The sequence below is a fragment of the Aotus nancymaae genome, unplaced genomic scaffold, assembly GCF_030222135.1.
Source record: "Aotus nancymaae isolate 86718 unplaced genomic scaffold, 86718_ANA_hifiasm-v0.15.2.pri h1tg000010l, whole genome shotgun sequence".
Classification (NCBI taxonomy): domain Eukaryota; kingdom Metazoa; phylum Chordata; class Mammalia; order Primates; family Aotidae; genus Aotus; species Aotus nancymaae.
The window spans coordinates 17,237,486-17,249,746 of record NW_026988421.1 but is presented as its reverse complement, the minus strand read 5'-3'; the positions used below and the strand labels follow the sequence as shown (position 1 = coordinate 17,249,746).

At 40.8% G+C, this 12,261-nt stretch overlaps 1 protein-coding gene across 8 annotated transcripts in view; it reads right to left on the bottom strand.

The window, feature by feature from the left end:
- NRAP (nebulin related anchoring protein) overlaps window positions 1-12,261 on the bottom strand; it is a 75,899-nt gene that overhangs the window by 53,976 nt on the left and 9,662 nt on the right. For 5 of the 8 annotated variants that reach the window (XM_012448009.3, XM_021676936.2, XM_021676939.2 and 2 more), the window contains 7 exons: window positions 9,765-9,869; window positions 8,687-8,791; window positions 7,870-7,974; window positions 6,479-6,586; window positions 6,087-6,191; window positions 3,275-3,382; window positions 2,143-2,259 (listed from right to left, as the gene is read on the bottom strand). In XM_012448009.3, coding sequence (XP_012303432.2) covers window positions 2,143-2,259; window positions 3,275-3,382; window positions 6,087-6,191; window positions 6,479-6,586; window positions 7,870-7,974; window positions 8,687-8,791; window positions 9,765-9,869 — 753 coding nt within the window. The remainder of the gene's footprint in view (window positions 1-2,142; window positions 2,260-3,274; window positions 3,383-6,086; window positions 6,192-6,478; window positions 6,587-7,869; window positions 7,975-8,686; window positions 8,792-9,764; window positions 9,870-12,261) is intronic. The other 3 variants (XM_012448010.2, XM_012448011.3, XM_012448013.2) reach the window with 1 other exon arrangement.

Here is a 12,261-nt window from a genome sequence, read left to right as displayed (position 1 = left end):
ACATAGAATACGCTGAGTTAGCAGGACATATTTTCCCTTATAAAAACAAATCATAATAAATAGTAAATTATCAGTTTCATTCCAAAAATTAAAAGTACATAGTCACTTTCAAGAACAAATACCATAAGATTTCATAACTCAAAAATGGCAAAACTGGTTTTACAACTCATGTAGTTACTCTTGAGGGGAAATGTTTTAGGGGGATGGATCGTATTTCCTATAATGGAAATGTCTTAGGGGGATATCTGGTTGTGTTCTGTTTCTTGATCTGAGTGCTAGTCACATAGATGTGTCCCACTTAAGGAAATCCTTCCCACTATACATTGATGATGTGTGTGTATGCACATCTTTACAGGTAAACTTCAATACAATTCAACAAGAAAAGTTATTTTACAAGAAGTATAATAAATGAGACCACTCAGATGCAGAGTGTCTTCTAATTTAAAATCAGTTGCTATTTAAGCTCTCCTGGGTGCCTGGATGTAGGACGTGAAGCTACAGTTATTAAATAGACTCCAAGTTATCCCAGCTAATTAGCAGAAGGCAGCTAAGGCCAACTACCATTAATAGATGGCTGGTTTGTCTTGCCAACTAAACATAAGGACATAAAGAAATGGAAAGTTCCCTTGCAACTGCTCTACCAAAGGAAATACAACTCAATTTGTAATCATATCTTATAAAACTATATGGTGGGGGTATGTCTTTTAAAAGATGTAAGATTCATTACAGTATGATATAAAGTTAAAAAGTAGACAATTATATATACAGTCTAATTCTAATTCTATAAATATATTTTTATATTCATCCCTTCAGTTACAGCATATTTATATAGAAAAAAGGCCAAAATGTTAACAGCGTTATTCCTGGGTGGTAGAACTGAACTCCCAGTGGTCTGGATCCAGTCTGTCACTAGAAGTTTCTACCACCCGGAACTAGACACTTTACTTTCCAGGCATATGACAAAGTGATAGTCTAATGGTGGAAAAAGGTCCCATCTAGATCTAGTGTTCTGTGAGTGAGAGCAAAGGTCAGCAAACTTTTTCTATAAATGGCCAGACAGTAAATATTTCAGGTCTTGGCAGGCCACATATTCTTTGTCAATTATTATACTCAACTCTGCCTTTGTAGTTCCAAAGCAGCCACAGATAATACAGAAACAAATGTGATGTGACTGTGTTCCAATAAAGCTTTATTTAACAAAACAGGCTGTGGGCTGGATTTGTCACTGAGGTTGTAGTGTGTTGATCTCTGGTCTAGAGCACCAGAATTATCTGGAATAGTTGTTTAAAATGCAGATTCCAAAGCCGCAGCAGCCATCTACCACTTCAAAGTATCTGAGGCTCCTGATGAGGCTTAGGAAAATATCACTCCTGGTGACTCAGAGCAGCCCCAAGTTAGAGGACTGCGGGTTAACTAACCTTAGAAAAGGAAAATGTTTTTGGATATTTGCATATCTGTTTGTGAGTTGCAGATAGTTTGTTATGTGAGTGCTTTGTATCGCCATAATTGTTCCAGAGCCTGCCAACTCAAATGCCTTCAGAGTCCAGATAAGAAATGCAAATGAAGGAAGCTGCAGTGAAGAACACACTAGGGTGTGAGAAGGATTTGAGGATCTAGAAGGGATATTTCCTTGCCAAATAGTCCTCACAATAAAAAAAGTCTTAAACTCTGGGCAAGCCAAACAAAACACCCCTCTGGCAGCCAGTGACGCAGGTAAGGTAAGTGAAATTCACATGGAACACACAGCTTCTGGGAACTCAGACTTCAATAATAAGAGAACAAGAGGGGTTTGACGTTTGAAACACTTTTTCCAATGTTTGGTTTGTTTTAAAAGTTGGACCCTCCAGTATTCTTTCTGGCAACTGGAAGCCTGTTGCCTGGCACTTTTGAATATTGACAGCCCTGGGAGGATTTAGGCAGTAACTTCTGAACCACCAGAGAAAGATGTTATTGGTGTGATTCTAGGCTCTCTTGTAAATTGCATTTTACTGCATTTCTGTTCTTGGAAACCGTCACCAATGGGTAGAATAGGTGGTGTCACACTTTCAACCAGAGCTTTTTATTATAGGGTCACCTCATTCACTGACTATAGGAGATAAAACAGGTGATGGCTCATGGGTGTGGCTCTCCCCCCATACGCACCTCACTCACGAGTTTGTTTACGCTCTGAGCCCGTTTGAGAACCAAGTTGTCTTGAGCTGGAAGCGAGTGATAATGTGCGGCACCTTTCATCTTATTGAAGTCCTGCCTGTATTTTATCTGAAAAAAAAACACACACACACACACACACACACACACAAAGGGAGGCTGGAGTTGATGTTTCCATGCTCCAGGAGAGAAATTACTCCAGTTATCTTGGACTAAATGTCTACATTTACTTAAAAGAGTTTTCCGAAGGAAAAAAAATTCACATGGGTTTTTCTCTTCATTAAATCTATAAACTACCTGGTCCTTTTTTGTTATTAAATTTTCCTGGCCCTTTCCACACTTTTTACACTTTACACTCTAATTCTGCACGGAAAAAAAAAAGTCTTAAAATATTCATAACAAAAGTTGTCAATCCAAAGCCGTTCTGCCCTTGGTTTAAATACCATTTCTTATCTAGCCTGCTAGTGAGGGGCAGAGTAATATCTTTTAACTTCCTTCCTCAGGCAAAGATGGTGCTGTTATGGCAAATGGGTAATAGGTGAATAGTTATTTGGTAAAGGAAAGGAGAGTGAAGGAAAAGGAAAGGAAAGAAAAAGAAAAGGGCAAGGGGAGTGAAATGAATGCCAGGTTCTGCTTAGACACCAAGTTCCAGTTGGTGTGTTAAGATCTGCAGTGAGCATGTCACTTTTCCAAGTTTAATTATAGCCTATCTTTCAAGGACTGCCAACAGGCTAACGTGCTGCCAATAAAAATCATACATCACCGGGCTACACCCAGTTCGATAATCATACGACTTATTTTAATCAGCTCTTCCCTTAAAATGCTCAATTTCTAATTGGGTCGTTTGGCAAAGACTCTCCTAACACCACTTATCTGGCCGGCCAGCATCTGTACTTGCTTCAGATGGCCTCACATGAGCTATGCTGGTTGTCCATATCCATCTCCTTGGAAGCAGACAAATGGGGCCAAAGCAGGCATCATAAATTTAGATGGGGGTTGAGGGTTAACATTCTACTTTGGCTCAGCTACAATAAATGTATCTGTGTGTAGGTGTCAGTAAACACAGCTTCAGAGTCTCACTTCTCTGCCTTTGTGGTTCTGCAGATCACGCCTACATGGTACTTACGTCACTAGCGAGTTCGTTGGCTTTCTTGGCGTTCTGATATGCTGGAGTGATCATAGCTGGGAAGCTGCCCTTTCCCCTGTGCTCCTCATACTCCTCCAGGTAACCCTGCTGGGGGGGTCCAAAACTTCAGTGAGTAATGCTTCCCTCCGGAGATGGGCAGGGTTTAGCAATGGTCACTCACAGAGCCTGTTCTCACCGAAGTTCATCCACCGTGGATATTCCAGTGGTGTCCATGTGATGGTCAAAATGGCAGACCCTGGAATCAGGCCCACTTACTAGTGCCCAGCACACAGTCAGCACTAAATAATGGCAACTGATATCATGATCATCACCATGATTTCCGCTGGATAAATCAAGATACTCTACCACTCTCCCAGGCCCAAACTCTCCCAGGTTGTTTAACTGACAACCTTTGTCTTCCAGTAGGTCTCGAACACTACCTTACTCACGCCCAATGACAGATCTATATGGAGACCTCCCCTGGTGGTACTGTCTCCCCCAGGGGTACCGTTGCCCCCAGTGGGATGTGTCATATAACCAGAAAAGGAGTATTATATAATTTTTGTAATCTGGGAGAAAAACTTGGAATTACCATAAGATTATCTGAAATGGGACTAAATGTATATTTCAGACTAAGGATTATAATCTTTGTCTTAATATTTTCTTTTATCTTCTGCACACCATCCATCCATTCCCAGAAAGGAAAATCTTCTCTTTCATGACACCGTCATCACATGGCAGATAACACTTCCCTGGCAGCCAGATATACTTCAAGACCCAGCTGAGAGGCAACCTTCTCCTTGTAGAAGTCCCTGAGTCCTCCCTCACTCCTGGACCTGCCCTGGGCAGAGTCCTCTGTGTTTTCACTGTACTTTTCCCACAAATCTGGAATAGCCTGTCTGGTGCCCCTGTAAGGCTCATGACTCCATCTCTCTGTGGTCTCCTCCAAGCCAGGGGCCTGCACAGCTTCAGCACCAGAGCTTGGACTGTGGCACACATATTTTCTTAAATAAAATAGTTGGGTAAGATTAGAAAATCTGGGCTCCCTGTTATCCAACAATGAAAACCATTTAGCTTGAGTTCTCCTTTTGCCTGACTACCAGAATGTTCTGGTCAAACATAATAAGTAAAAGAAGGTTAAGTCTTTTAAAAAGGCTCTCAAATTCTTTGGTAATCTGCTTTATGGCTTTGCCCATTCTGCTCTATAGTTTTGCGTTTGCAGCTTTATTTTAACTTCTCTCTTTCTCTGCATGTATGCATGTATGTATGTATGTTGTAAATGTTCATCTTTTTTCAAGACACCTAATCCTGTTGATTACATGATATAATCCTTTTAACAAGTCTAGTTACTTGTTAAAAAGAAGAATGAATTGCTTGGCATTTAAGGCACTACAGACATTTATAGTTATCTCCCTGCTGGCTTCTCTCTCACTCCCTCCTCCTTATGCCCTGGCGAGTCATGCTAAATCACAACAGTGAGATGCCATACTAGACTGAGTCCTCTCAACAGCTGCTGATGGTGTTATCAAACAACACCCACTTTGATTCCTGCATTTGTTATTTTCAGGACTGAAAACCTCAAAGTGTCCTACCAATCAAGAACCAGCTATGATACTAAGAAGTTACATTTCACCTGTACCTACAGACATGTCTAGGTAGAGCTATGAAATGATACATGTTTCTTATAACCACTGGTAGATAAGATTGGCCAAATGCAGGGCAAACCATTTTTTGCCAAATACAGAAACCAGATATTTTTTTAAAAGCTGATTTTTAAAAGTTTTCCTGAGCTTTATAAACAATATATTTGAAAAACAAAACCTGTAAAAACATTTTTTTCCATTGGGTTTAAAAGCACTAAAAGACCACTTAATTAACTTACAGAATTTGATTAAATAGCCTTTTAAATTCAAAACCAAGCATTTTTGCTCAGGCAGACATTTTCAAAGGGGTCCCAACCTATCTTTACACACAACCTAAGACTCATATGAGCATATGCCTAACTATGGCAGTGTGTTTTTCTAAAGAAGAGAAACAAATTCATTGTGGTTTCCTAAATCATGTATGTTGTAGAGAGTCTACTTACTGCCAAATAATTCAAACAACTGTCCAATTATGAAAATAAAATCACTTAAACCCATGGAATGTATTCTTCCAACACACACACTTGCTCTTCCAATGTTCTTTACTTGCAACTGTGAACGATAATGCTTCCTTTCTACCCTACAACAGCTGGCTAGTCCCAGAAGAGACAGAGGGATGTGCAAATAAAAATTAGCTTGTGATTGTCTTCTTAATCTTTTTAACTCCCTGTCAAGATGTAGTTCATCTGAGAAGCGAAATTGGGAAAAAAGTTTGCATTCTCTGGCATACTGATTTATCTACCAACCTAGATAAAAGATTAACTTTCTAAGAAAATGAGCCCCACTACTCAGCGAAATGCTCAATATTTTTCAAGATGAATTTTGATCTCTATGTTGCTTATGATAGAGACCAGCTAAACTTAGCCACTCTTAGGGCTATTCGTCAATGGACAGATGAGAATGCTTTCCTCTTGGCCAAGCCACCATATTAGTATAAGTCATTTATTTATTTAAAAAAGAAAGTGCCTCAATCTATTTTCCTAAGTGAGTCAAGTTGAACCCTGTACAATTGTTTGTTCAATACTTTCTAGCACAGAAAATCTACCTTTCATAACTAAGGCAAAGAAAAACCACAGCCCCAACCCTGATTAAATGGCCACAGCTGTGTCACAGCCTAGAAGGGGCCAGACATGGAAAAGAGTAGATCGGGAGGTCATTTTATCACATACCTGGCCATATTGGTCTACACATTCCCTTGTCAAGGTGCCCTCAGCTCCAGTGGCTGAACCAGCCATTCCCCTCATTTCTTTTTGATACCGTTGATGGTACCTCACCTGTTTGAAGGCAAAGAACAAACTCAGTGAATCTTACCTCTCACACACAGGAGCCAAAATGAATGTCTTCATGAAATGTTCCTTTTCTGCTTGGATCTAGGGAGTAGGTATGTCTCAGACATAAAAGTGCCAGGCCATTGTCATCGTAAAATTGACTGAAAACTATGAAGGAAAATTACTTCCTGGCTTCAGGGTAAATGCAACAGTCGACAGGAAGTTAGACTCCCTATGCCCAGGTTCATATTCCTCTTTCTCCCTAACATGACCACATTGTCAGGGACACTTACATCACTCGCCAGCTCATTGGCTCTTTTGGCTATCTGATAGGCGGGGGTGATCATTGCAGGGAAACTGCCTTTCCCTCTTTGTTGTTCATAATCCTCTGTGTATCTCACCTGAAATGAAAAAAAAAATGTGAATCACATGCCCCAATTCCACTGTTTATCAGATGATCTTAGTGAGATGCCCTGCTAAGGGTTCCATGACATCCTGCCCATCTCCTGCCATAGCTCATATGGCAGATAATTGGCTTACAGTTTGATGGGCCATATGCATCTTATTCACCTTCTTATTCCCAATACCCAACACACCTGGCACATGAAGACACCCAGTGGAATTCAACACAGGCTTGCTAAGCACCTGATGCAGGCCAGACCTTGGTCCTGGGCAGAGGAATAAGTCTTTAGCTCTCAAGGAACTGTCAGCCACGTTTGGGAGATACAAGAGTCTTCATAATCCCAGATCGAGGTTAAGGTAAGAGGAAGCTATGTATTAAGTGGAAGGTGGATTTGTGCTTAAATGTCCCATTCAGAACAACACTAAGTCCTTGAGCTTATTATGCTATGGAACATTTGGGCTATGTAAAGGCAAGTGGTAAAAATTGTTCAGAAATTATATTCTCTAATTTGTAGTGGCAAGAGAGATTTCTTTCAGATTGCTAAGATAAATCCAATTTGGTATTAATCCAATCTAAAGTTTTCCCTTTAAAGAAGAGTTTTTGCAAGGTCTCTGCTGGCTGACTTATCAAACCCAACCATCCTTGACCTTTGGAAGTTCTTCTTGGTACCCATGCAGGACTGGAATGTCTCCTACATTCTCCCTCCCTCCACCTCCAGGAAAGGAAAGAATGAGGGATCTTAAGTGCAAACCACCACATCTTGGCCTCCCTCATTTCTATCTCTGTCTCTTTTTTTTTATTTTTTGAAATTTTAATTTAATTTAATTTTAAGTTCCAGGATACACGTGCAGGACGTGCAGGTTGGTTACATAGGTAAACGTGTGTCATAGCTGCTTGCTGTACCTAGCAGCCCATCACCTAGGTATTAAGCCCCGCATGCATTAGCTATTTATCCTGATGCTCTTTCTCTTCCCAGCTGCCCATTACAGGTGCTGGTGTGCGTTGTTCTCCTCCCTGTGTCTACGTGTTCTCATTGTTCAGCTCCCATTTATAAGTGAGAACATGGGATGTTTGGTTTTCTGTTCCTGTGTTAGTCTGCTGAGGATAATGGCCTCCAGCTCCATCCATGTCCCTGCAAAGGACATGATCTTGTTCCTTTTTATCATTCTGTTGTAAAGATACATGCATGTGTAGGTTCATTGCAGCACTATTCACAATAGCAAAGATGAGGAATCAATCCAAATGCCCATCAGTGATGAACTGGCCTCCCAGCTTGCTTACATCACTTTGAAGCTGTCCCCCAGCCTTGCTCCGCAGCAGCTCAGGAGTATCCGCCACTGTGGTGAACCTGGAGACGCGTTCATCGTGCCCTCTCTTATACTCCACCTGATGAGAAGACAGTAGAGTCAAGGGCGCACCCACCTCACAGCCTCTGCAATGACCTCTCCCTGTGGCTCTCCTAAAGCTGCACCATTAGGCTACACTCAACGCAAACCTGTGCCAAGTCCTCTGTGGCTTTTTTCATGGGCCCCTCCTCAAAAAGCGTCTATACGAATGTGCTAAGTCCGGGAGTGTGCCAGGGGACTGCCACACTCCAACAAGTATTAACTTGTTTAATCTCCGTAACAATCACATTTGGCAGGACTAATGTTTTCCTCGCTTTACAAATGGGAAGCCAAGGAAGAGAAATTAGGTAATTTGGCCATGGTCACACAGCACTAAGGGATAGAGTCAAGATTCAAATTTCAGCATTCTGTCCAAAATCTGAGCTTTTAATGAACAAACTTTGCTATTCTTCTGGTGGACCTAACATCCAGTTAAAAATTAGTGTCTTCAGTGCTAAAGCAAACTCAAGCAATCATGTGGTCCAGACTTTGGGTGAGCTACATGGTCTTCTCTGTATTTTATAGACATGTCTAATCACGGCACAGAGAATACATGACAGGGAAAAGGTAAGAACACAGTTTTCTCTGTAATGTGACACTAATGGTACCTATTTCCCCAAAGCACTCTCTTATTGTTTCTTCTCTAAATCACAGGGGTTCATTAATGACAAAAATTAGCATAATCGATGGTGAAAAAGCACCCAGACACTCACTTGGCTGGCCAGCTGGTTGGCTCTCTTGGCCCTTTGATAAGCAGGTGTGATCATGGCTGGAAAACTCCCCTTGCCCCTGGGTTGCTCATAGTCTTCTGTATATTCCTGTTGGTCAGAACCAATGTCAGAATGAGAACTGAGATGATATTGAATGACAACTAAGAAAACTGCAATAAAACCAATGAAACTGGATTCATAAAATACTTGGGAAATATTTCAATCACCTGTAATACATTTTAAAATGGTTTATATTTGGCAATTTGAATAAAACCATCAGCACTGAAGAACTCATATTTCCCATGTCAATGAGGTTCCTCTTCAATGTTTATATCAAAATATGGGGAGCCTGGCACAACTCAAGGGCTGTCCTTTGACTCTAAGGCTTATATGGTAACACAGCCATTAATATGTCAGTGACTTTCCCATAACTCGTCCACTAGCAATAGTCCTACAGTATTGGGAGTAAAATGTCTCTTATTCTTTCCTTCTTTTTTAATATCTCTGATGATTAGTTTTCCTAATGAGACATATCACCTTAGCATTTGTGTTTCTAGTGTTTTCTTTCCATTTTCTAAAGGAAAAGTCATGAGAACTAACAATGTTTTCCAAATAGATTCTTCAAAGGGTAAGTGTACCTAGAAGTAACCAGGAGGGACCTAGTTACCTCGAGTGTAATCTGTGCAAATGGTTGAGGATTTCCACAGTCCAGGCTAAAACTGTCTTCCCTACGTGAAAGGCTGCTAAGGTTTCTTATGATTCTGGAGGTCAGTACTTTAAAATGGGCCATCAGGGATGGTTCCTTCTGGAGGTTCTAGGCAGAATCTGTTTCTCTGCCTCTCCAGCTCCTAGAGGCCCCCACATTTCTAGTTGCTGCCCTACACGGCTTTGTTCTCTGCTTCTGTCACCACACCACCTTTCCTCTGACTCTGACCCTCCTGGTTCCAGGGATTAGGACATGGGAATCTTTGGGGATGATAGCCTCATTCTGTCTACCACAATTGTAAAACTCAAGGAACATTCAAACTAATTGCTAAGTAATTTCTAAACCAATTCCTAAAGTAACTTCTAGGGTGCTTACCTCACCAAGAGACTTTCGGGCCTCAACCATTCTTACAATTTCGGGGTCCGGCAGAGCTCCTGGGCACCAAGCATTCCCTTCGCCATATCCAGTCCAATAGGCTCTCTACAAAGGAATCACACGAAGGGATACAAACTCATGCCCCAGACTCCCAGAAACACTTACATCCATTGTCAAAAGAAGATATTATCTAACACTATAAACTCCTATTGGTAAATCCTGGGTCTCAGCTAACTGAAATATTCATTTTTTTCGGGCTAGAAAATCACCTAAGATTCTAAATTATTAAACTTTCCAAGAGCCACTTATGTCACAGGAAAATTTTGAATGTAACAACATTTTCTTGCACACCATTGCATCAGGATTGGGCAGGGCAGGGAGAAAGTCACTGTGGACAGGCAATCTGAGATTAATCAGCATTATTCAGACAAATGTCAAAAACCTACTACCTGTTATATACTTGACAACTGACAATGGAAAGAAAATCAAAAAAGAAAAAAAAAAAGGAAGGCAAAGTTTCTCTTTTAAGATATTCATGATCTACCATCTTGGGAGATAAAACTAAGATATGAAACAAATAGCAATTAGAAAAAAGTTACATGTTTAAGTGTATTGTCTGAGTGATAAGTACGATGAGAATCTTTAAAAAGCAGTCCATAAGAGATGGGTCCCATCTGAGGAAGGAAGATAGAATTTGAGCTGTATCTTGACGGCTGAGGTCAGTTAGCAGAGGCTAAGGGAGAAAGAATGGCATCCACTCTAGAAGGTCAGTTCCATGAACGCAGGGATTTTCATGTTTGGTTCATGAATGCATCCCAAAAGCCTGGAACAACAGTGAATCATAGACTCCATAATTATTGGTTGAATAAATTTCAGCAACGTGGGCTACCACGAACAAAAGCATGAAGGCAGTGATGGGCTCAGTACTTAGGACCATGAGGAGTTGGGTTTGATGGGACCCCAGGGAAAGAGATGGGGAGCCAGGTGGGCTGCAGGGAGGCAAGTTGGGCAGGTTGGGTAGAGCCAGTCTTAGATCTGGAAAGACAGATCATTCATATGTGAAATTACACTCAATCTGACTAGTAATCAGGAACATCTAAATTGAAACAACAAGATATGGATTGTCCAAACACTTATCTGACAATACCAAGTGCTGGTAAGAATGTGGGGAAAGAGGCATTCTCACACACTGTTTTGGGAGTTTAGAATGCAATTTGAGCCTCCATTAAAATGTAAAAGGCACATACCCTTTGATCTAGCAACTTTGTCATTATCTATTCTAGAAAAACACTCACTTGTGTACAAAAGAGGTCTTGAACAAGGGCACTCATTGCAACTTTGCAATTAGAAAAAAAAATTGGGAATAATTCTGTCTATCAATAGGATAGTATGGTGTGATACATCCATACTATCCTATTGATTTTTTTTTTTTTTTTTTTGAGACAGAGTCTTGCTCTGTCCCAAAGGATGAGTGCAGTGGTGCAATCTCAGCTTACTGCAACTTTTGTCTCCTGAGTTCAAGCAATTCTCCTGCCTCAGTCTCCCAAGTAACTGGGATTCCAGTCATGCACCGCCATGCCTGGCTAATTTTTGTATTTTTAATAGAGACAGAGTTTCACCATGTTGACCAGGCTGGTCTCATACTCCTGACCTCAGGTAATCCACCCACCTTGGCCTACCAAAGTGCTGGGATTACAGGCATGAGCCACGGTGCCTAGCCTTGTACATCCATTCTTAATGGTGCACCTGTGGTACACCCATTCACAATAGCTTAACAGGATGCTGATGTCAAAATATTTCCAAGATATTTGTTGAGTAAAAAATACACACTGCACAACAATGCATATTGTTTTATGAAAAAAGTATACATTTTAATAGAAATATACCATAAACCAAAATTAAAATTCTAAGCCCCCTAATCATTTGAACAGACCCCTCTTCTTGACCAAAGACATTCCGAGTTAACCTGCAAAACTGGTTCAGGCCATGATGGAAAGGGGGAGGTCAAACATGTCTCGTTATACCCGCCTCTCTTTTGGAATTCAGGAAAAGCCTACCGACCAGTATTAGCACAAACACAGACTTTAAGTCTGATAAGAAGTATTTACAACCTATTTTCTCTGAAACCTGCTACCTAAAGGCTTCATCTGCATAATACAACTTTGGTCTCCACAACCCCTTATCGTAACCCAGACATTTCTTTCTTTTTTTCAGATCTTTAGTTAATAACTTAACTCTTTCAACAAACTGCCAATCAGAAAACTAAATCTACCTATAACTTGAAAGCCTACACATCGAGTTGTTTTGCCTTTCCAGATAGAACCAATGTACACCTCACATGTATTGATTTATGTCCCATGTCTCCCTAACATGTATAAAAGCAAGCTGTACTCAGACCACCTCTGGCACAGGTTGTTAGGACCTCCTGAGGCTGTGACATGGGAGTGCCTTAACATTGGCAAAACAAAGTTTCTAAATTGATTGAGACCTGTCTTAG